The sequence below is a fragment of the Uloborus diversus genome, unplaced genomic scaffold (genome assembly GCF_026930045.1).
Source record: "Uloborus diversus isolate 005 unplaced genomic scaffold, Udiv.v.3.1 scaffold_1398, whole genome shotgun sequence".
In the NCBI taxonomy this organism is placed as follows: Eukaryota; Metazoa; Arthropoda; class Arachnida; order Araneae; family Uloboridae; genus Uloborus; species Uloborus diversus.
Window position 1 is genome coordinate 7,537 of NW_026558096.1, and position 26,605 is coordinate 34,141.

Consider the following 26,605-nt stretch of genomic DNA (forward strand, 5'->3'; position numbering starts at 1 on the left):
GATGTCCTCAAGACTGGGTGTCCGTTCGCTTAAGGTTTAGTGGGGTGAGACAGGATGGAATAGCTTCCCCTGGATGTCTCGTATTCAACGGTACTAGCATTGTCCTGATACATTGACAGTCCGTAGAAGATAGTTACAAACACACCTACAAACACGCAGACAGACGCGCACAGGTTTTAATAGTAAAGTTTTTTTTCCTCCCGGTGTGCGATGGCAACTCATGGAGAGATTTTACAACTATTGAATAGCACTGTGTTGTTTCTTTTCGTATTTAGTTACTTCTGTTTTCTTTTTAAGTGTATAAATTATTTTGATCATAAGTGAAATGTATTTTAAGATATTTTTTTGCCCCTTTCACGTAGGCAAATCTCCATTTTTCACTGGCTTAGAAGAAAACCATTTATTAGAAGATGGTCATTTGGAACAAATCGTTCCATCATTAAATTCATCCCTACTTTGTGCTCCTAAATCTCCGGGAAATGATTCTGGGGAACGATTCTCAAGAAAAGTATTTGTAGGAGGCTTACCACCGGACATCGACGAAGGTAGGTGTTCTTTTTAAATTTTCGTTTGTTTGAAACAAATTATGAAATACCAAATTTGTTTTTCAATCTATACTTTGGAATTTTTATGCTTATTTTTAAAAAAGAAAATGTGTAATTATGTTGTATAAAGCATAACACACCGCTTTCCAAGAAATTATTTTCCTATCTGATAGAGAAAAGTTATCTTTTTTTTTTTTTTTTTTTTTGAAATACAAGGTAATCTTATAATAATCAAACTTTTTAGTGGTATAATTAAAAAAAAACTTGGTAATATGTTTTAAAGCTAATATTTATTCAAAATATCAATAAATTTAACTCAACGCAACGTATTGAACAGTCAACCAATTTGTTCATAGACTTCTTAAATTCGGTTTTGGGAATGTTCTTTAGCACCTGTGTCACGGCTGCTTAAATAGCTTCCTAAAATTTTCATTATTTTATCCCTCATTTTTTGCAGAAATAGAAAAAGCTCCCCTTGAACGGTACATATATTGTCCTTGTACAGTTGTATGTGATAAAAATCACTTGTCTGGACGAGAAACTGCATCTGGTAGGGTCCCAGATCGATGGATTTGTCATCAGCATCTAAGCTTATGAAACGTTAGACATAAAAATTCAAATTTTGGTTTAATTGCCAGTGAAGCCACTTAATTATTATTAACAGCCACTTCATCTAAATCTTTTTTTTTTTCCTTCTTCTTTTTTTTTTAGTGAAACCAACACAATCTCAAGGCACTACGGTAAAAAGAATGATGTGGAGAAAAGTATTGGCATATGAAAGCTGTTGATGCATACTTTGCATACCATAAAAGGGAAAAAAGGAAATAATTTGAAAATTAATAGAATTAAAGCGTGTGCGTGCTTATAAATTAAAGAAAAAAAGAAGTTTTCAAAATATAAATTAATTGAAAACGTTGGAATCTTAAATTCAAATTGTAAAATGTACACTGTAACACAACTATGCAGTGAATGCATGGAAAATGAAAACAAAAAATCATTTAGTTTATTCAAAGTGTTCCCTTAAAATTATTTGGGAGAAGAGAGTAGGACAACAAATTTTAGACGATCTTTGTGATGTTAAAGGTCGGAAATTTTCGGGCGCCCACCCTGTAAATTTTTCTGGTTTGTCGTCTTTAAAATGCATTCTAGACAATTCTTGGAAACGGCCGTTTTTCGAAAAAGGGATATTAAAAACGCAATTGTAATTTATTTGCGATTATGTTAGGGAGAAGGGGTTTGGGAGCTCTCCCTTTCGAAGTTCTAGCTGTAAAAAGTTTTAGACGATCTTTGATGATGTTAGAGATAAGTAGGTTTTAAAACGCAGTTTTTTAGACGATCTTTGAGAATGTTAGTAGGATTAGAGGTTCTAGGACCTTCTGAATTTTTGAAAAGTCCTTAGAACGGTATTCTAGCGATATTTAATGATGAAGTGGGAGCGTTTTTCGAGGGCTTGGATGGGGGTGCTCTCTGGAAAGTTTTTTGAAATTGAAGTCCTATACGTAGGCCATCTTTGGTAAGGGCAAAGATGCAAGGGAAAGAATGGGTTTTGGGAACTCTACCCTGGAATTCTCTTAAAATCAAAGTTTTAAAAACACTCCAAAAGGCTACCGTGCAGGTAGCATAAAGTATTGAGATTAGTGTGTACGTAGGACCTCCTCCTTTCCCCCTTTCTTGTCTATGTCCCTATTTACTTTCATTTCATTATATTATTGGTAAAAATGATGTGGAAATATCAGTTTTTTTTTCCTCCCACAGTGAAATTATCAACTTCCGGCCTGATATTTTTATCGATTAGAAATACAAGCGTTTGCGGCCCCATTATTTTTTTTTTTTTACCATTTTGCACTGATGTGGAACTTTTCAGTGATACCTTAGGTCTTTGTTTACCCTTTTTTTTTTCTTTTTCTTTTTTTTTTAATATCATGCGTCCTGAATCTCTTGATAAAGTTTCGGTTTACTTTCTTTTTTTTTTTATATATATTCAAACACTTAGACCAACTCCTATGTCTATTTATTACAATATTTTAATTTTTTATTTATTCAAACTTTTTTTCGTTTAAGAAATTTTCGGTTGCCAATGTATTTTTCTCCACTTCGCTGTGACTTTCATGGTGATATTTTTCACACACACATACAAAAAAAAAAAAAAAAAAAAGAAAAGAAAGAAAGAAATGTAATTGCGTGGGCTGCCCAAATGAAGCTATTAGGTTTATTTATCTATACATTTTTTGTTAAACTGAAGCTTGTTATAGATTTGTTCTATGCGCTGAGTACTATTTTTTGTTTAAAATGTTTGAAAGGTACATTCCAGCGGCGCTCAGTTAGGTGAATCATAATGCAGGATCTTGGATATTTTTCAATAATATTCTAAAAATGCATTTCTGTTTAAATTTTTTTAAACTGCGAAGATTTTCTTTTTCTTCCCATCACTAAAATTAAACTAGCGACCTCATTTCTGAAGAACCGTGGAGGGCGGGGGGGGGGGGGGGGGGTCGTACTCCTCCTTGGCACTGCATTTGATTTCTTAGTAGTTACTCCTTTCATTCTGCTTAATGCATTGTTTCTTGCTTTGTTTTGATATAAATGCATGTTTATACCATTGAGAAATCATCTCATGTAATGTTTATTCTCACAGATGAAATCAATGCCAGTTTCAGAAGGTTTGGACCTCTTGTGGTTGATTGGCCTCACAAAGCAGAAAGCAAATCATATTTTCCCCCAAAAGGTAGGATGTGTTTCTCCCGATCTGAAATTCTGACCATTAAAATTCATATGTACAGAGTACTAGTTCTCACGAAGCTATAATAAACAATGTATAGTGAGATATCTATTGATGTTAAGAATAATAGTTGTAATGGAGACTTGAAAAAATAAATGAATAATAATTACAACAGTAACATGTTTCTAACAGTAAAATCTATTTTAAAAATGATATAATTCCTAAAGGTCTGTTGCTCATTAGTTATGCAGTGAAACCTGTGTAAGTTGACCACTTGCAGTTCAGTACTTTAGTGATCAACTAATAGAGATTGATTTATATGATATTTGTCTACTTATGTATCTGACAAAAGCGGTCAGCTTAAACAGATGGTCAACTATACAGGATTTACTGTACTAAGAAATACTTTTCAGGAGTAGTAAAAACATTTTTTTTTTTTTTAGTATTGTAATCAGTTCTAAGAAATAGTGGTGTATTTTCAAAATGCCAAGCTAAGTTACAAAATGAAGAAACAAATTAATGAAATGATATTGCCATGTTGTTTTTGACTAAATTCTTACCATGCAAGAAATAGCTGAATTGTTTTAAGCCATTGCGTCTTAACCATTTTAGTGTTTTCATATAATGTTTAATTAGGTTTCACTAATGACCTTAACAATGATGATTTCTCAAAAGGTTTTCAATCAGTTTCACAAGAATTTTGTTGCAGTGTCCAAATCCTTATAGCTGTTAATATATCAGCCAAAAAAGTTCAGCTATTAAATATTCAATGTCAAGCAAAAGAAAAAAGACTATAGTGAATTCAGCAATTACTGATAGTGGAAGTAAGCAATGCAAGGTGACACTTGACGATACTATTGTCTACTTGGTGCTGGTATGTTGAAATAGTGCCAAGCAGGTAGGCGAAGTATTCATGAACAGAATTGGCGATCTAATGAGCAATTCACAAACCTAGCAAACCTTGGCACACCAAGCAGCAACCCCCTTTGTGTATTTCCACTATCTCTTCTCTATGAATGCACTACAGTGATAAAGCTTTTGAAAACAGGAACATCCTCTTTAGCATTGCTTGCTTATGCAAAAAGACTTCTTGTTTATGTTGACTTTAAAAAGGAATGCACAAATCATCTATTATCACTTGAAAATATTGTTTGCAATGAAGATCCTTGTGTAGAAAGTAGTTTAGTCAAGCATAAAATAGAAAGAAAAGGAAGTAGAAAAATCGATCCGAAATATTCAAAAAATATCATAAAAATCAAAATTGCAGCCTTAGTTACAATCCTTAATTTGTGTAGCAGTGAAATAATAATGATGTGCTGTAAAAGGTAAATAAATAAATAAAAATCTTTTATTCCAGGAAATTTCATACAGTAAGAAAATGATAGTTTGATGCTTTGCTTACATTTTCTTAAAAATAACAATTCAAAGTGATCAATCAGTTTGCTTTTTTTTTTTTTTTTTGCTACACATTATCCATTTTAATCAAACTTTTTTGTTTGCTTATTCCAATTCTGACTTTACTTTTGACTAATAATAGCCTAATCATTTTTACCTAATAAAATTAATGAATTTTTATGTTTAATATAGAGGTCAAAATTGCATAAATATTAAGTCAAGTTTCACCTTACCCATATGGTTGAATGTATTACAAAGTACAATTTTTAACGAAATTTTCAGTTCATTTGTAGAATTTCCAAATTTTATTATATTAATAATCTCGTTATTTTATGAATTTATTTTGAAATTAAGTGAACTTTGAGCAGTTCTTCTAATTATTAACTATATTCATTCCATTACTAAAAACATTTATTTTGGCATAAAAAAGAAGCATGCAGTTATAATTTAAACACTCTCAGACATATGATATAGAGTGTTAATTATGAAATCATATTAGCACATGTGATTGTGTAGTTAAGAAATGTTTAACAATATAAATTATATTGTATATAAGTACATTATTAATATACTTTTGTACAAAACTAGAAAGTTATCTTTTTAATTTTGACACATTTTAAGGAATAAAATCAATTAAATACACATTGTTTGTTTCTCTATTAATGTTTTGACACATACTACCTTGAACACTATTTCTCTTGGTTTTTATCATTTCCATCGCTGACTAATAATAGAATTGTTTCTACCTGCATAGTTTTTTTTTCCCTTTATCCATCTGATTGGTAATCATTTTTCAGCAGTAAGTGTTTTTTTCTTGTGTGAACTACTTTCATATTAAATGTTAATGTTTTTCAGGTTATGCATTTTTACTATTTCAAGATGAAGCATCTGTTCAAGCTTTAATAGATGCCTGCATACAAGAAGATGACAAGCTATACTTATGCGTATCTAGTCCTACAATCAAGGATAAACCGGTAAAAATGCGTTTGAATTTCATTGCCTTTTGCATTAATGCGGTAAAATTAACTTTTGTACTGAGATTTTTTTTCTTACCTCCGGTATTAAAATAAAATATATTTAAATCTTGTTTTATCACATCTCCATTCAGACTTTCTACAAACTGTTGTCATAAAGGGAGCAATGTCTTGACTGGAATAGCTCCAAAATAGATGATTAAACTAAAACTTAAACTTATATTAAAACTATAATACTATAGCTTAAAATACTGTGTAACCTATGTAGTTTTGAACAGTTAACTGAGATAAGGCTAAAAGTATAAGAAAAAAATTCCTTTTTTTTATTTCACACTGAAATACTTTCCAATAAGGGTTTCTTACTCTTTGAATTACACTTTAAGTGATCATATTCTCCAAGAAGTTGATTTTCAATGAAAAATAAAGAAAAAAGTGGGTTCTATCACTATACTCATTGGGGACAGGATTTTAAATCACAGTTGTATTGCATTGAAGCCAGGAAAAAAAAAAGAAACGTTTTTTTTTTTACATGGTAAAGCATTGAAACACCTGTAGTATTTTTCGAAGTTTTTTTTTTTTTGGAGGGAGAGGGGTGGGTACGTCGTAACTTTGTTAATACTTTAGTAAACTTTAAAAGTAGGACATCATTTTGCAGATTTTTTTCATTACTATCAACAAGAAATAAGTTCATAAATCACATTTTTGCTATTATTAAAAAAAACCCTTAAAAAATGATTATTTTGAATTCTAACTGTTGAGCACGAATGTTTCACACGATTCTGGTAGTTCATCTAAATTCAAAATCTGGGTGTCAAATAATTAATTTTGTCTTTACTCATAAGTGTAATATTTAAACTTGCTTTCAATTGAGGTGACAAACAGAGCTGATGCCGGGGGGGGGGGGGGGTAGAAGTGGGGCCGTCAATTTCATTTTAGCGATGCAAAATACAAAGCTTTTTCTTTGGTTTTGAAACTCTTCGTTGTTCAAAGAAAATAAAAAAAAATGAAATAATAATTATAGGTGAACAATTGAAATATTAGTTTCAAAAAGCATTTTTTTCTGTAAAATTTGAATAGAAATCAGCTGGATAATTCTGTGGAAGTAATTTGATTGGAAAACCCAATCATGTATTGCAATTTTAATGCTATTTGTACATTTGTTTAAATTGTTTTCCTAATGTTCCCTTATTTATTGTTTAAACTTTTGAAATCCTTTCTAATATAATGTGTTAAAACATGAAACTCCTTTTCAACTTTTAGGAATGTAGAATAAAAATGATGTAAGCATTTTTTTATTATTATTTATTTATTACTTCCTTTTACAAAAAAGGAAGTATTGTATTCGCGAAAAAAATTTCACTCAAAAATCGCCCTTAATTTCCATTTTGCTCACCCCCAAATGAATGGTGAGTTTTTTTTTCGATTCGACCACATGCGGAAAAGTGCCTAAGAATGTATAGACACGCGAAATATCCATTTTGACCATCACCGAGGTAATTACAACGACTTTTCTCGTGACGTCTGTATGTATGTGCGTATGTGCGTATGTATCTCGCATAACTCAAAAATGGTATGTCCTAGAAAGTTGAAATTTGGTACATAGACTCGTAGTGGGGTCTAGTTGTGCACCTCCTATTTTGGTTGCATTCGGGTGTTTCTAAAGGGGTCTTTTGCACCTTTTTTGGGGGAAATCATTGTTAATTTCGATGCAAACTCAAGTGGTGTTATAATTTGGCGGTCACTTGGCGATATATCGCCAGTCTTTTGGTTGCCAAGTTTTGTCGCCAACTTGGCGAAAAATTTGGCGATTTTTTTTTTTTTTTTTTTAATCTGCTTTCAATGTGGCCATTGCTAGTGATATTTAAAGAGTTAGAGAGAGAATCCCATTAAAATTGCAATAATAGGGAAATAGCATTAAATTGGTGTAAAAGGAAGTCATGTGATGCACACATCAGCTCGTTTTTGACTTATTTTTCTGGTTTTACTGAATTTTCTCTTTTATGTCAAACAGTGTCAATACTCCTTCATCAATATAATAGCAGTGCTTTGCTAAGCACAGAAGTGGTATTAGCACTTTTTTTAAAAAATAGAGTTATTGTCACCAGGTGGTTCTTTGTGGCATATTTCATGTAAGTTACATTTTATGTAAGTACAGTGTTTTATGGTCATTTGTGAATGGGAAATATATTTTTTAATTTTTTGAAAAAGTGACAACTAAATCAAATGCATGAAGGCTTAAACTTTAAAGAGCTACATCTCAATTTTAGCTCAGCCACAGACACCACTTTTGCACTTAACACAGTTGTATGAGAATGTATCTTTATCAAATATTAGTAATATAGTTATAAGCAGAGGCGTGTGCACAGGGGTCACCAGGGGTACCCCGGTACCCCCATTAGCTTAAAAAAGAAAGAAAAAAAAGGAAATAAATAAATAAAGAGGAAGAAAGAAAAAGGAAGAACAAGTAGAAAGGGAAAAAAAGAGAACGATAAGGGGCAGTAGTTTACCTAGAAATTACTTAAAATAGATTTAAGAATTTATTTTAAAAATATATGTACGTATATACTTAAATTCCAAAAACTTTCCTCAATATGTACATCTAAAATCATATTTCATCCACGAAATTTTAACAAAAAAGGAGAACTCTCAGGGGGAGGACTTCCCCCCTCCCCCAGAGTTCTTTGAATGACAAGTCTGGGTGCAGAGGTACCCCCATTACTGAAGCTCTGCGCACACCTCTGGTTATAAGTATAGTTGTTGATTGTTATTTTTTACAAAAATTGATAACATTTTTATTGCTGATGTTTGTCAACGTACAGAGCATTTTATAATTTTTGTTTTGCTATAAAATTAAAAAATAAATTGGATATCTTGAACTTATATACTGGTTTTCAACTTTGAAAAAAAATAGGTTCAAATACGACCTTGGCGTTTAAGTGATGCTGATTTTGTCTTGGATGCTTCAATGCCTTTAGATCCACGTAAAACAGTATTTGTTGGTGGTGTGCCTCGTCCCTTAAAAGCAGGTAAACTAAGCAAACTTGTTTTTAAGATCTGAATCACACAGATTTACTTTCATCATATTATGTAAAATAATATGAATTGCAAGTGTTCAGAATGTTCAAAGTAATAGTCACTGACAATATTTTATCTACATTTCCACTAAGACCTTCGGGTCACAGCATCAAATGGTTGCTGAAGACACTTTCAATTTCAGGTGTTTCACCAACTTCTCCAACTGGCATGAATGCAAATTTAAGCTATGAGTTCTGCTTGAAAAAAAAATAATAATAAGCACAGAAAAACTGAAATTTAAGTAAATAAAAAAAATCTTGTTCAGAATTTTAAAAACTTTTTAAAAATCATGAAAAGTAGTTCTGTTTCATTTTAACAAACATCATATTACCAATGAGACGACCTTTTATTTATGAATTCTTTCCTGTTTATACTGCCAACGCAATGCGTTATATAAGCTTAATATTCCTGAATATTAATTTATATTTTTGTCTAAGGATCTGTTTTTCAGTGTTGTTTAAAGCTATGAGGCTCTAAATAAAGAATACAAAAGAGTTATGTAACACTAATTCCAAAATATTTTCTTTTAAAAAGAGAAATTGTTTCTAAGAAACAATATTTTATGAAATCATCACTCTTAACAGCCTGTGTTTTTTCCTTTCATTTTTCTCCTCACTTATTACTTTTTTCCCTTATACTTTGCATTTCTCATTTCTGTTGCAGATTCATGTGATATGAGTTAGCTTTCATATTTTTTGTCAATTTTAAAACTGATGTGTTTTGCAATTTATTTAAAATGACTTGTGATTAAGTTGTAAGTATGCAAATGTACATATTCTATACAAATTCAAACAAAAAGAATATACTAATAAATAGTTTTTAGTTTATCTATAGTAATCAATTTAAACATCATTCCTGTATGCCATAGTTTCCCAACTGGGGATTAGCGAGAGGTAACAAGGGGGTTCACGAAAAAAATACTGTAATGGCGGAATTTTAACAAGCTTTCTTCAGATGAAATCCTAAATTCAAGCGATTTTTGCTCATTATTTATTCATTGTCTGTTGCACATTCAATACTCTTTGCATGAAAATTTTAGTATATTTGTTGAAACGCTTTACATTTAAAGAATTAAGTGTGTTGTTACAAAGTGCGAGTCTTACCACTTTCATTGAAGTGGATAGAAAGTAGAAGCTATGGTGGTTTTCTCAGAATGAATTTGATAGAGAGTTTGATAAAACATGATGGGAACATCAAATGAAGCAGATTTGAGCGTCTGAAATATTTTTAGTGAATATTCGCTGTTCAGTTTCTTCAGCATTTTTGAGTGCAACAGAGAGCTTCCGTTTTGTGCCGAAAACGCGTAGAAGTGCCATCTCGCTGCTGTTTGTTGCTACAATATTCACACTGAATGTGCTTGCATAGACTACAATTTACTTCAATCTTCATTTTTGAAACAGAGGAAGAATGGCTAGCAACCCAAAAAGACAGCAGGAAATGCAAAAAAAAAAATTATTATTTTAGAAAACTTTTTGGGGAATTTAACTTCACAGCTTAATTTGCACTGTCTGAAAAAAATGAATTCATAAAACTAGTACATAAAATTTCGATTGTAATTAGAGGGCCGAAAACTATTTGTTGGTAAAAATTACCTTTTGTGTAATAATTAGAGTTAATTATTGGCATTTCTATTATTTTTCAACATACACATTTTATGAGGAGATAATATTTCCGGGCTTATTGGCCGTGGTCTAATTGGAGTAAAAATTCCAGACGTTTCGGCTTGCTTTGCTGCAGCCATCATCAGTGGTTTGAGTTTGGTGAGATTGATTCCTTGCTTCAGTGGCTCCGGTATTTGAGCAAACTGCTGCTGCGTTGCTGATCCTGATTGGGAGGCATTCTCAATCTCAAGCCGCTGGTAGAATAAGGTTCCTGATTGGATGAGATTCACAAGCCGTGGTGGCTACCGGTTTCTGATTGGATGGGACCACAGTATGTTTTAGAATGTTGTGGCGAGCGGATCTAAGGGCAGGGTGCCATGTTTTTGGTAAATTGAAATTCTCCTCTTTTCTGTTGAAATTAAAGGGGTGTTTGAAAATTTCTATAGCTTTGCGATGAAGACGGGCAAAGTAATGAGATGTTGTAGCCAAGATTTCTGTGTCTTTAAATTTGATGTTGTGGACTCTTTCTTGTTTGCTGTGTTCGACTACAGCAGACTTATCATAGTTTCCTAAACGGCACTGACGAACATGCTCAGAAAGGCGTGTCTTGATGCTGCGCTTCGTAGTTCCGACGTAAACTGATCCACAGGAGCACGGAATTTTGTAAACTCCAGATGTGGAGAAAGGGTCAAGGGGGTCTTTCATCGGGCAATAACAGTTCCTAAGTTGAGTGGTGGGCTTGAAAACCAAGTGTACCGCAAGCCCACACACACAGACCGTTACCTTCATAAGAACTCAAACCACCACCCAAGACAAAAAATGGCTGTCATCAATACCCTCATGCATCGAGCAGAAAGAATCTGCGAAAAGACACATTTGAAGGAGGAACTGAAACACCTTGAGCTAGCATTTCAAGCCAATGGATTCACTAGAGGAGAAATTAGAAGAGCCCTTCATCCCAGGAGGTCGAATAACGAACAGAAGCCTACCCCACCTGAACCATTAGGGAAAGTGTTCTTACCCTACCTGCACAGAGTTACTGACCGAATTGGAAAACTCCTTGAAAAACACAACATCAAGACCATTTTCAAGCCCACCACTCAACTTAGGAACTGTTATTGCCCGGTGAAAGACCCCCGTGACCCTTTCTCCACATCTGGAGTTTACAAAATTCCGTGCTCCTGTGGATCAGTTTATGTCGGAACTACAAAGCGCAGCATCAAGACACGCCTTTCTAAGCATGTTCGTCAGTGCCGTTTAGGAAACTATGATAAGTCTGCCGTAGCCGAACACAGCAAACAAGAAGGAGTCCACAATATCAAATTTAAAGACACAGAAATCTTGGCTACAACATCTCATTACTTTGCCCGTCTTCATCGCGAAGCTATAGAAATTTTCAAACACCCCTTTAATTTTAACAGAAAAGAGGAGAATTTCAATTTACCAAAAACATGACACTCTGCCCTTAGATCCGCTCGCCACAACAGTCTAAAACATACTGTGGTTTCATCCAATCAGAAACCGGTAGCCACCACGGCTTGTGAATCCCATCCAAGCAGGTACCAGGATCACCCAGCGGCTTGAATCTCATCCAATCAGGAACCTTATTCTACCAGCGGCTTGAGAATGCCTCCCAATCAGGATCAGCAGCGCAGCAGCAGTTTGCTTAAATACCGGAGCCACCGAAGCAAGGAATCAAGTCTCACCAAACTCAAACCACTGATGATGGCTGCAGCAAAGCAAGCCGAAATGTCTGGAATTTTTACTCCAATTAGACCACGGCCAATAGGCCCGGAAATATTATCTCCTCATATTGACGCCGGCCGTGAAAGCCTTAAGCAGTATTTATACACATTTTGTTCTGCACATTTAGTACTAGAATCTAAAGATTCTTCAGCATTCAAATGCTCAATGTACGCAGTATATCCTTATCAAACAGCTGGACTCGCAGTTGTTTTAAAGAAGGCATAAATTTAAATACCTTTCTAATTTCTCAGAAGAAAAAAAAACATTTACTTAATTTGAGGAAGTTCTTTGGGAGTTATTTTTAAAGATCATTCTTTAATTACCTCCTGGTTTAGTATTACAGATAGATGTAAGATTAAAATTCAGATATTTGAGCAAAGCTTTGAAATTTATTGTTCCACTAATATCCTGTTTTAGAGTTTTTTTGAAGTTGACTGAAGCACAGCAAAAAATACCTTTTTTTGTGCTTCTATTTTTTGCAATTATGTTTTCGTCCCTGTTGCGAACTATTGAGCAACATCAAATAAAACAAAACAAAAAAAATCCGAAATTTTATTCTGTGTGTGTGTGTGTGTGTGTGTTTGTGCTTGCCCGCGCGGTCCATGTTTTTGGTTGTTACTTATTACAGCACAAGGGGTTTGCCAGCTTCTTTTGGATTTTGGAAGAGATTCGCCAGGGATAAAAGGTTGGGAACCGCTGCTGTATGCAAAACTTCCATTTTGTTTACATTTCTTATATGCTAAAAAGCTCTGTAAATAAAGTATAGTGAAATAGGATTAACACGGAAATGCTTTACATGAAAAATGGGTTAACGCGAAGTTATAAAGCGGTCCGGACAGAATACGGTGCAATTTAATGCAAATCTTTTAACACAAAATTATTTTAGCATGGAAAATTATTTTGGTCCCTTAAGCTTAGTGTTAAACGTTTTCCACTGTATGTTCAAATCAAATTCATTTAGTATATTCTTGTTAACAAGACAAATACAGACTACAAAAAAATGTTGTAAAAACCAACTATTTGCTCAAGTTGTATGATATATTTTTTACTGCCAAGCGAAGATGGCACCTGTTTGAAATGTCTAAGTAGAATAAAAATCAAATTATAAGCTTTTTAGTTCCATATTCTAAGGCTTTCCTCAACCTAATGCAGTATTTAGAGTATCATCTCAATTCCTCGTCAATCGCTACAATTGTTGTATTGTTGAATATTTTTGCTTTTTGTTTTACTATTCAAGACTTTTCTCAAGTCAAATCTTAAAGTAACATTTTCACCCAAGATTGGCAAAAAATAAATGAATTTGGCTGATTAGTTTCCATTAGCTATGGCATTTGGCTTTTTTTTTCAGCTGTCGCTGTTTTTGAAGCTAAAGCCTACATAATGCTGTTTCTCGGTTTTCACCATGTAAACAAAATATCTCTTTTAAATGAATCTTTGAAACTGTTGTCGAAATGTAAAATAACCTTCCAAATAAATTAAGCAAATCCATAAATAGCACAATTACTTCCATTAGTTTGTTTTCGCACACAATTTGAAACAATCGCCAAATTTTACTTCTTAGTTTAGAAACATTTCGAATGAAAATGTTTAACATCATTTTATAGTGACCAGAAGTATCTCAGTATTAGACGACAATATCTCTTTGACGAAAATTAATAACAGACTGTTTTACAAAGTAGGGTGGGGGAACTTTATCCAAGGTATCCCAAAATGATTATCCCAAATTTGGTAAAATTTTAAATTGCAGTAAGAATCCACAATAATTGAAATTATCGAAAATATCTAAAGAAAGTATAGGGGATTACTGGAGGCTTTTTTTTTTAAAAAAACAGTTTGTATTTTAATAATCATATAGAGAAGGTTTTAGACTATATTCAAAAAAATATTAACTGATAAATCTTTTTAAACAAGTGCAGTTTAATTTCATATTTTGTAAAGTCCTCAAATTTGTATATGCTTACATGTAGTTTTTATGTTTCTAAAAGAATACTATTTTGTTTATACATATTGCCATTTTACTTTTATGGGTAAGGAAGAAGCTCGATATTTAATCATGTCAAAATGGTGTGTTTTGAGTTCTTTCAGTTAGAGCAGAAAACAAAGGAAAGTAGCGATTGTTTCTCATAATTATTACTGACCCAAGCAACTCCGAGTATTTTGGTTAGTGTTACATAATTGTTGCATTTTCTCTCACTGTAAAAAAGACAAGTGTTGCAGATAAAGATTTTAAATGTGGGCAATTTTGATGCAAATTTTTCCGGAATACCTTGCAGCATCAATCAGTGATCTAATGCCAATCAGAAGAAGTGTGAAAAAAGTATCTTAAAGCTAAAATTACATAGCTATTTCATGTAACAAAAAAGTTATACAAAAAAAGGGACTATCTTGAGAAATGTTTTTTAGAAAATGATTCATTTGCATGCATCATTTAAAGTATTTAAACTTATTGAATTAATCAAAACCAAATTTTTACGGTGCTCATTGTTCATGGACAATTTTAATTCCATCCTTCATGCTGATAATTCATTAAAAAATGAAAAGTTAAATAAATATAAAAATTGTCTTCCAAGCCATGATTGACAAAATTTGGTTGGAATAATTACTTAATTGAATCAAGTAGAAAAGAGTTACATATTTATGTAAAATGTGAGTAGGGTATGTGTGTGATGTTTTTTACCTTATTTGTCTAAATATAATTACTAAAATCTGCGTTCTAAAGAAAAACATGAGTTGGTTTATTTCAATGCATAAGTTATAATGGTCTGATGCGAGTGGTATTTCTCTCTTTTTAGTTGAACTTGCAATGATTATGGATCGGTTGTATGGAGGTGTGTGTTATGCAGGGATAGACACAGATCCCGAACTCAAATATCCTAAGGGCGCTGGTAGAGTTGCATTCTCTAACCAACAAAGCTACATCGCTGCAATCAGTGCAAGGTTTGTCCAGTTGCAGCATGGAGACATTGAAAAAAGGGTTTGTATTTTCATCTTTAGATTGTATGTAATGATTAAAGAGCTATTGCTGTTAGAAATTAATGTTCATAATATGTACAATTAATATACACATTTATAATCGAATGGGAGGAATCAAAAAAATTAAATCATTATAAAATATTTAATTTAATAATGCAGTTTACAAGTACAATAAGCAGTGATTAAAGTGAAAAACCAACGTAAATAAAGCACAAATTCTTAAGAAAATAAAGCAAATAGCTGTTTCAAGGATTCAATGGAGCCTCTGCATCAGTGCATAAAGCTCATCACACAACCAGAAAGTCCCAAGAGAACTGACATCAACCAGATGAACATCAGAACATCTAATGGGCAAACCAATAGGAATTCATTACACAAGACAACAATCAATCAACACTTTACTTAGACCATATTGTAGCACAAAGCTTTTTTGATCATTTTTCATTTTTCAAAAACAAGTGTTATATGCTATTTTTTTTCTTACCAGAATGCAAGAGCAAAGGGTAAAAATTAATTATTGTTATCTTTGTTTTTGTTCTTTATTCATATACAAGCAGCATTGCCTGGCTTTGCACCGTCTGCCTCTAAAATAAAAGCTATGTCAAGTGATGCGTTTTCATCAATCAGGCATCAATTAAAGAAAAAAAATACTGTAAAATTTCCGTCGAAATAATCATTCCTAAAGAAAGAAAACGGTAAATCGAAAATTCCCGAACAAATTAAATGCAACTTTCCTGATTAGCTTCTGCTGGCAGTACAAAAGAAAAAGAGAGAGAGAAGATAAATTGCCAAATAATCTCTTTATAGTAAATACAAGTAAGGTTTCAAAGAAATTCTGGAAGGAAGTCTGTCGCGGACGTGTGGAGACCCTATAGCACCTACAGCCTTGAAATTTTGTACAAAATTACTTCGAGCCCCGGGGTGTGCACCTGGGGTTTTATTTTTCAAAATTCGAATTATTTTTTTTGTAATTAATTTTTTAAGCTCAAATTTCGAGTAAATTGCCTATTATTCCCGATTAAAGGGGTGAAAAATTGCTTGCACATATTAAAATTATATATCGTTGGAAAGGGTAGAATTTTTCATGTTCTACTTGATTTGTTTAAATGCTCTAACTTAAATACGGCAGGAGTTATTTCGGTCTTAGCTCGGACTTTTTTATGCTTCGCTAAAATTTAGGCACTACTTTCTTCATTAAATCTATCAGTAAAAAGTGAAGGAATTGTGCTGCAGTTTACTTTTTGACACCACTGAATAGAGAGGCTTTTTTTACTCCAGATCTAACTCTACCTATGGTCGAAAAACTGAGTTTCTATCTCCAAAGGAAAAATTTACAAGCCGTTAAAATTAAAGTTCGAATAATCCTCATCTCCATTAAAATTATTGAGGTTTTATTTGGCGTTGCCATGGTTAGGTCTTTTCGATTCGCATGTTTTTTCTTTCCCTTATTCACAAACTTTAAGGGTTTCGATTTTAGCGGAAAATCTTAGGCTTAACTCAATTCGAGCCCCGAGCTAAAGAGCATAATATATTACTAAGACCATGAATATACAAAACTGCAGGTTTGCAATGTTCAGGAGCACCTTAGCCCTTACGGCTCTGCAAGTTGGTACAAGTTATTTTCAAACCCGAGGAAGGGGTGCTTTTTGTTCCAAAGGGAGCTCATAATGCATTTTTAAACTGTTTCTTTTTAACTGACAATTTAAATCTTTGCGAATCAAATAAGATTGCGAATCAATCTTCGGGGGTTGGTGAGCGTTAGCAAGCGGGGGCAGAGCCCCCTAGTAATCAAAAAAGAAAATTTTTACCTCAAAACAGAAACAAAATTGTATTTAGTCACATTCGAGAAGAAAAGGGGCAATCTTCTGAATGGTTTTATTCATGCAAATTTAAAATGAGACTGCACAAACACTAATTTTCCGAAAGGAAAAAGCTGTTCCATATTAGGCTTTAAAATGCTTTCAACTTTTTGCCCGGTGATTTTGAAGCCTTGTTTTTTTTTTGTTTTTTTTTTTGAAATTTGAAGGAAGAAAAACAATTTCAGGGGTTTTTTCGTGGACTTTTGAATGGGACCTGAATCAAGAAAATTGGATGATTATTTCTGGTAGAAACAGCCATTTAATGCCATATTCGGGCCCTAAAATTAAAATTCGAATGGTTCGGTTCTTTTTTGGCATTCGAAAACCCCCCTATGTTCCTTCTCGGGTGACCAAATACCTCCTTGCCAAATTTGGTCGATATCGGACGTAAACTGTGGATTTGTATTGGGAACATACATACACATATATATTCCTTGTTTTATTTTTATAGATTGATGATATAGGGGTGGGGAATTCTCAAAAAAAGTTTTTAATGCTACATAATATTATTGTGCAAGATCACTATATATTTCTATGAACACTAAGTAAGATGACTAATACATTATGTGTTATTTACTAGTCAGAAAATATAAGCAATTAGTAAAATCAATTCCAATATTTGTTAATAAAAGCACAAAATGTAATTTTAAATATTCACTGGAGAATTTTTATTGAAGCTATTGATTTACTTGCTATTTGCATTTATTTACCAGTCACTGACTCGTGGTATTGAAGCTAATGCTATTATCAGTGAGTTTTCACTGTTCTATTGGTGGACCATCTGTTTTAATGAGTATAAGGTTTGCTAGTTGTCTCGTGTGAAAATTTTAATTATTCTTATTTTGATTAACAAGCTTTATTCTAAGCTGATATATGCTGCTTTAAAGTTGAAAACTACAGAAAAAAACCTACTTAATAATGTTTTGTTTTTTGTGTTATGCAGTTTATGAAAATTGTTATGTATTTGCTCCAATTTATTAGTATTTATTGTTGAATACCTGTATTTTTAGTTTTTACACTATTCAGTAAAAAATTAAAGAATCCACTTGCATTACTTAATGTAGATGTTTTTCTGTTTGCATTACTTAAAATTACTCTTTGTATTACTTAAAAGTCCCTCAATGATTGCCCTAGGAATACTACAAGCTGTTATTTAAAAATATGTCTAAGAGTTGCTATGATAATTTTCTCAGCTTTCAAAGACAATGAATAACTCTTGGGAACCCATGCAATCAGGGGCGTAGCTGGGGGGGGGGGGGAACCCCCCTCCAAATGTTTGGTCAAAAAAAAAAAAAGAAGAGAAAGAAAAAAAAGGTCAAAAATTCACTTTGTTCCCCCTCCCCCTCCCTCCAATGCCATTGAAAATCTGCTTCATAAGCCTCAAGCATAAAGACGTGTCCCTCTGCTGCGACAATTTTTGATAATTGAGTGAAATTTGACACTTTGCTTTAGAAATGAGATTGATTTGTTAAATCCACGTATATGTAGCCTTTCTTTGTCATAGATTCTGCAATATTAAACATGTTTAATTTTATGAGCGGCGCAGTGGGAGTATTGCATACAGTCAAATCTGTATATTTCGAATTTCACAAGAAAGAAAAAAAAAATCGAGATAAAGAGGTTTTGAGGTACGGGGGCTTTAAGAAACTTTATAGAAATTTGGAATGTGATGGTGAAATTTTTTTTGAAATCGATACCAAAGACAACCTGGGCCCTTTTGATTAAAATTCCTCTGTATTAGTTTTCTTAGGTATTTTTTCTATTATTACATTATTAAATGCTTTAATGTGAGTTTAAGGACTCATTTTGACAGTAAAAGAAACTTTAAGCATATCTTTTTCAAGAAAAAGTCTTTTATTGCTTTTTGGTCCCTGATTTTTTTTTTTTTTTTTTTTTTTTTCGGATTCATTATTCTCCTCTTGAGGTTAGCAATTTCAGCAAATCTAATTTGGCCAATATTCTACGATTTTCCTTTTTTCATCACTTGAAAAAATCTTATACTTTCTTTTCACTCCTATCATTTAGGTTTTCTAAGGAATCACAATTTTAAGAAAGAGAGCAACCAAACAACAGTATTAATCCAGATAACAGAGCGAAATGCCTTTTAACTTGAATGACCTTTAACCATGAACTTGAAATGTTCATCTTACATGTCAAACCTGTGAATTTCACCCCTTTACTCTTCTTCCAAGAAAGTGCGCCTTTTGTTAATCTTCCTAGAAAGCCTATTCGTGGAATGCATTTCTCCCTTTTTTCCACTGCCCCCTCAGCTCTTGAAGACAATTCCTTTGTTTCTGAGTTGAAGAAAATGTTTTTGTTTGCTGTTTTAAAGATCATTAGGCTTCGAATCCGAAAATGATAGCATAACCGGAATTCAAGACGATAGAGGTTTTTGTTGGTCTGGTTTTGTGTGTGTCATAGGTCATAGTCAAAACGACCTTTGCTAACCAAAGTATCCATTGCAATCACTTTGATTTTTCAGCTAGTATTTACTGCATTCTTTTGGAAACGTACATTCTGTTCAAAATAGTACATTCTAAGTGAAAGTTATTGCATTAATGAAGCGAGCAAAACCGATAACAAGCTTTTTTAAACCCAAAGAAAAAAATTAAAATAACGAAAAGGATTGCTCTAAAAAGAGAAAGTGAACGTCATCTGAAGAAAAAAAGTACAGTCTGCAAAAGCAGCATCGGTCCCATCGGACCCTTCTGATGGTAATTTTATTTTAATTCAAAAGAAAAACTGCATAGCATTACATGAATAAAATGTTTAAAAACGAAATGAATCTAGACCATTTCTGTTAGCTTGGTTCGCATTAAAAAGTAGAAAATAAAAAAGACTTCTATTTATATCACTCGAAAATTGCTGTTGCTCTCTCAAACAGATATTTATGCAAATTCTAAAGCAGCTAATTAAATTTAAAATAAAAACTTGAGAGGAGAACAGATGGTATGCAGCTTTGAGCGAATAACTTTCTACCACCTATATTTCTTCCGTAATTTTTTTTATTTAAATTTTTTTAACCGCTTTAGAATTAGTATAAATGTAAATACAGTAGACCCTCATTTTACACGGGGGTTACATTCCATGGAAATGCCGTGTAAATTGAGACCTAATACTAGTGTTAAAATAGGAGTTTGGTTCCGTAGATAAAATATTACTTCATTCTAGTAATGATTAATTGTATAAGAAGTTTAATGTGTACTTATATCAACTTTTACGCACAACGTTTATAAAGAAAACATCAATTAATTTCGTGTTCTGTTTATAAAGAGGAGTTGGCTATGATAGTCTTTTGGCAGTCATTAAGAATTTTTCTCCGTAATTCTTTGCAGAGCATTAACGCATCTACTATGATCACTTGCGTCATTTCCATGATAAAATTTTCCTTCACTAACAAATCAGAAAGATCATTTCTATTGTCTAGGAATGGCTCAAAATTTTCAATGTGAACGTTTTTGGTTGTGCGTCACCGACATCGGTATCCTCGTTTGTTTTGGCCTACTTTGTCACTCCTAAAAGCTCTTTTTCCAATGAGTTCTGAACTGTGTGAGTTTAATAACTTTACTTCTGGAAAGAGCTCTGGAACCAATCGCATAAACTGTTTCCAATGGCCTAAGCAGCACGCCAAAATGCAGTTGATTATCTGCAATCTTTAGGAGTTTGGATTTTGAAAAAGGGGAAAATTTTATCTGTTTGCATTGCTGCATCCGTGTAAAACCGAAACTCATCTATGTAAAATAAAATAAAGGTGTCAAATCTTAAACCACCTATAATCGAAACTGCGTAAAATGAACCCGCGTAAAACGAGGGTCTACTGTACATAAAAAGCAACATATAAATATAACGATATGAAAAGTAATTTCATTTTTTGCGGGTTATAATTCAAGAAGTCTTTTTTTATTTTATTTCATACTTTTAGTGCAAACCAAGTTAGTAAAAATACTTCACACACACACACATATATACATATATATATATATATATATGTGTGCGTGTGTGTGTGTGTGTACCCCCCCCCCCCCCGAAAGTTGGGTCTAGCTACACCTCTACATGCAATTATTGACTAACAGCAAACTCATGTTTTCTGGTTATTGCATCAATTACCACAAAAACAGGGGTGTCCCAAACTGGGGGGGGGGGAAACATGCATATATAGTTTGTTTATCTGAGGCGGTGAGACATTAGCCAGCATTAAAAAATGATTAAAAAAAAATTTCAATACTGCAATACTGACTCCTATACTTGCCAACTTTCAGGGATTAAGTGTAAAATGTGTACATTTAAACTGCCTTTTATGCTTTTACACAACATTCCTGATTGTTTATGCATCACGAAATACTATTGCATCTTCCTCTACAAAACTTGCCCGTTTTTGTTTATTATGTGGTTCTACCACTTAAACATCACTAATTTTCTGTTTACCACTTTTAGTCTTCTTATATTTCATATTCTGTAGTGTAGAATTGCATTCTTGTTATTTTTCCTTTCCGAGTGTAAAATTTTAATCCACTTGCATCAGAGCTGGTTCTAGTTGATAACACTCGTAAAAATTTGAATTTAATTTTACCAGCTTTTTTTTATCTTGGGTTCTATGAAGATTTTAGAAAATAAAATGCGTTTGACATTGATTAAAGATGTGTAAAGTTATAGAATATCGAAAGCAGAATTTTAATGGTATATTTATGCAAAAATCTTATTAGGAAATGCTGTGAGTTATTCAAATTTAGTATTATTTTTCATTATTTTTAGCCTTCCTAAAAATGGTGGTGATAGGTAATTTGACTATAAAATAGTTTTTAGTCTTATCAACCCTTTTCCACTGGTATTTATACATTATTCTTATTTTTGTACAATCTTTAATTCAATTTAAGCAGAAATATTTGGTAAGTCACAGGGACCTCTCATCGGGGTGCCCCTGCAAAACAAAATGGTTTTTGTGTCAATTATGCTCTGCTACTGTCTGAGCATGTTACGTAGAAATCAGTCCAACACCAACAACATGTTTAAAACATTTTGATTTCAGTGATCTTTTTTTTATCAAAAGCTGTCTAAATCTGGAATTGAACTGTGATATGTTCTTTTGCTTGTCCTCTTTTACATTTTACTTCTAATGTCTTTTAAGCATCTTCAATTTCCTTTTCAAGAAAAAAATATATACAGTAAAACCTCTCTACAACGATACTGTTGGGACCTAAAAAAATATTGTTATAGACAGGCTATCATTATAGGCAGTTTGATTATTGCTGCTGACATTTTACTGGGTCCAAGAAAAATATTGTTATAGAAAGGTTTATTGTTATACACAGGTTTCACTGTAGTTAACTGTACACAGGTCAACTGTAGGCTGCAAAGTTGTAGAAAATAAGCAGAAGTTGTTGCCTATGTTGTGAATAATTAGTTTTCTATTTTGTTTTTCCTTTCTTTTTTTTTACACATATATAATTTGGTCACTTGTAAAAAAAAGGATTATGGGGGGGGGGGGGTTGTATGATTTTTTTCCCGTTTTTCTGCTTGGAATATTCAGTGCTCCTTGTATGGCATTCTGCCCTTCCATGTGAAAAATATTTTTAATGCTGTTGAATTACGATTTCATCTATTTTAAAACATATACTTAAAATTATCTCATCTCTGTTATACTTTTATTTTAGGTGGAAGTAAAGCCTTATGTTCTTGATGACCAGATGTGTGACGAGTGTCAGGGTTCCCGGTGTGGGGGCAAATTCGCTCCCTTCTTCTGCGCCAATGTCACGTGTCTGCAATACTACTGCGAACACTGTTGGGCTGCCATACACTCTCGTCCTGGGCGCGAATTTCACAAGCCCTTGGTTAAAGAAGGTGCAGATCGGCCCAGAGCAGTCCCTTTCCGGTGGTGTTAATTTAATTTGTCTTTGTCACTTCTTTAACTGCTAAAATAATTTTTTGTAATTATATTTTTAGCTAGTGTAAATTTAAGGAGTATTTATTGACAGCTTGATATTTAAACTGTTTTTCTGATGAAGTTTTTTTTCTATGTGTTTCCATCATTGAAAATATTTATTTTGAAGCTGCAGCCATGCTATATGTTATCAAACATGTTTGGCCAGTGTATAATTTAGGAGTATAATTCACATACTAAGATAGCTCTATTTAAATACTTTTCCCTTATCCAAATAGCTGCCTTAGAAATTTGGATCTGATTACCATTTAGCTAGTCCCATTATATAGCACTAGTTTCTAAAATCCAGATTTCTCATCCTATCTGAGCAATAATTAAAGCCTTACCTTTTAGATACGTTTTTTAAAATGTATGTTTAATAGCGATTGAGACATCATTTTAAAAACTCAGACTTGTTTTTAAAAGCTTTCTTTGGTGTTTATTATCAACTAAAATTCAAACCTTGTCATTTTCCAACACACTGAATTTGCTAAATGTGTTATTATTGGGATACGGGTTGGCAGCAAAACTAGTAGTCTTTCATGTTTTTATAAAGAAAATATAGCTATTATTTAGAAATATATTTATTTTCTCGTAAAACATATGTATGTAGAATGTAGCAAAATTGATTTTTTGCTCCACCAAAGAGAATCGAAAATTTTTCTATTTGATATGTACAGCTGTGTTAAAATATTCGAATGTGCTTTCCATTGTATACTGAAATATTTTTTAGATGTGCATCTTGATAAATGTGTACATAACTTTAAAAAAAAAAAGCATAAGCATCTCTGTGGTGTAGTGTCTGATAGTGAATCAATGTGAAGGTGTTATACTGAATGAAAGATGTTTGAGCTGAAAATTCAGTGCTGTATTTAATGTGTGAATTTTTGTAATTTATGGTTGTTGTTAATATAGAGTCCTAAAACTGTGTATTAATATGCAGTGTTGTAATTACTTGTAAAACATTTTTATAGTATTTTTGATTTTGTTATATTTGTAGAAAGCTTTCACTTTTTATATGTGTGTTGTATTTATGGAAATTTTCTAGTCTTAAGTATACAATGGAAGGCACTATAATAAATTATTAACAAAATTGAAATTTTCATTTTAAGAACAATTGGTGTGATACTTTAAACTATGTTATTCATTTTTATAGGGAAAATATAAAACATTCAATGTTACATAATTTAAATAAGTGCATATTACTGTACAAAATATGAGTTTTATGATTTCTTAACTCATATTTTTTTCCTATATTGAGCCATATTGTTTGTGTTGCCATTAGCTGTTTTACATTACTAAGTGGTGTAAAATGTTGTGCAATTCAGTGTTCAGCTGTGATTTGTGACTTGTAGCTTTATAGTTCACGATATTGGATATGTCATGATAAATTTGAAAAAGAAAAAAAAAATTGCTTATTTAAATATAGATATATGATAGAAATAATTTATTTTTTCTTGCGAAATCTTTGTTCAACCTGGGGAAAAAAAGAATTTTTCTTTTTTATAGCACAGGTATGAAAGTCATAGTGTATTTTTAATATAATCCTTGATGTAAATACAAACCAAAGCAAATTTTTGTGTCAGTGTTATCCCTCATCGGTTTTGTATGGGTTAGGGACAATCAGATTCAAAATGTTGCTTGAGTGATTATCTAGTCAAAAACACTTGGCAAATAATATTTTTCAATTATATTGATGTTAAAGTATTTAAATCTCTGAAGTATAAAAGAAAAAGCTTAGTCAAAATTTTTAAAGTTTGTGTGAATTCGTCTAGTATTCTCTGAGAATACTAGTATTTATTATTTTTAAAAAGACCTTGTAAATAATTAATTATATATATATACATACATATATATATATATATATATATATATATTTATCTTCTTCTACCAAAGAAAATTTCAAATTATTATTAATGTAAGAAATTTGGAATATGCAATTTAGGCAATCTAGTCTGAGTAAATAATATTTTATGAAAAAATTCGACATTTTTCAATGACTAAACTTTGCAATATATTTATTACCTTTAATATTTTTTCTTTGTAATACCTTTTTAAAGAGAAGTAGCTTAGAATTTAACATCTGTTGACGATTTCAAAAATTAGAGAAGTACAGTTTTGCTCAATGATTATTTATTTTACGTACCTGCATGTAACATGAATAGTTATCTAATTGTATTTTGTTACAAACTTCAACATTTTCATTCAGTCTTAGCACCTGATTGTAAAATTATTAGGATAATATTTTATAGCTAGATCTACTCTTAATGAAAGCTTGCGAACATGCTTGCTTTCTATCCCATGAATGTACTTTTTCATAGAATACATTTCAGGATTTTAGTATGGAATTTGAATTTAATAATAGGTAGGTAGTTGAATAGTTTGAATTAGATGTGCTTTTACTTCCAAAGTACCATTGTAAGATATTTGAGCTTTGAGTACATATTTTAACTATTCATAACTAATGCAGATTTGCTCAGAAAACGTTTTTCCATAGTGAAAATTCCAGTTTTTTAGATGTTGCATAGAAATTTATTCTTCTAAATTTTATTGCTAATAAAAAAAATAAGAAAGTCTTAAACCCATTTACTGGGTTTCATATATTTCTCTTATATAGCATTGAACATATTCTGAAGTATCTTTCAAACGCGCATTACTACAGTGGTGAGCTATGATGAGAAAAGGCTATGTATTAAAAAATTAGTCATATCATCTGGCTGGATTTCAAATGCCATGAGCATTCAAGTATTTATTACAGACTTTTCTCGAATCTTTAATGGAAGTAAAGTACTCCTGAGGAAGTGAGTTAAACACTCAATTTTCATTCTTTAAAGGGTCATCTGTGAATTGCATTTGTTGACATAGTGCTGTTTTTGAGGGAAAATGAACGTACAGACATGTATATTTTCTGATGTGGTATACATATGTGTTTATTTATTGTAAGATTACATAGGGTTATATCTATACTTATGTGTTGTTGAAATTATTTTTTGATGTGTATCTAAGATGAAATCTATTTATTATGACTTATTAAGATGTATATTAACATATTTACACAGTTGATATATGTAGATGTTTTTCTTGATGCCACAGAGTTGTTATTTTTTATTCTATTTTTGTCTGTAAAATGTACAAAGTATATTTATATGCTGGGAAAGCGTCTATGTGCAATAAAATTATTAACTGGAATATTAAGACCTTAGTTTTTTTGTCTAAAGGTCTTTATTTTAGATTTTCTATAGTATCTTTTTTGTAACAAAAAGTAACTAATTTATTGCTTTTTTGTAACACATGTCATTGACAGATGGCCCTCTTGATCATGAGTTCAAATTTTTCACGACGTGACAAGCGTATAATAAATGGTTTTCATTCTTACTGGAATTTAAGAGACTATTGCAATATTTTTGCATAACATGTCTTAAGCATTCAGCAAAGCGTTCTTGTTGATATGCTCCGAGACTTCTTCAGTGCTAGTATGTTTATATGATTTTTATGAATGTTTTGATGTGTGTGCATTTTCTTGTTTTTTTAGCCATGACTACTCAATATACAAAAGATCCCTTTTTATTCTTCTTATGTTTTTAATCCAGTGAAAAAGAAAAAAAGTGAGAGCTTTTTAAAATGTTTTATTGTATTAGAGTGTAATACACCAGAATAATTAATATATCTTTTAATAAGATTTTGTAAATTAATGTTACATTTTCTCAAGATTTATAATGTTTCACATTTTGTATTTTTCTGACCGTGTAGTGTTTTTCTCTAAATGCGTATGTATGTGAGCATAGTATGAAAACAAAATGA

General features: G+C 32.0%; 1 protein-coding gene across 1 annotated transcript; it reads left to right on the forward strand.

Moving 5' to 3' along the window:
- Positions 1-362: 362 nt before the first annotated feature.
- LOC129232774 (cytoplasmic polyadenylation element-binding protein 2-like) lies at positions 363-23,205 on the forward strand (the record flags this gene model as incomplete). Its single annotated transcript, XM_054866877.1, has 6 exons — positions 363-545; positions 3,181-3,270; positions 5,515-5,633; positions 8,545-8,659; positions 14,848-15,029; positions 22,539-23,205. Coding segments are annotated over 6 exons (917 nt in total), but the record flags the coding sequence as incomplete, so codon positions are not given.
- Between the last annotated feature and the right edge of the window lie 3,400 nt (positions 23,206-26,605).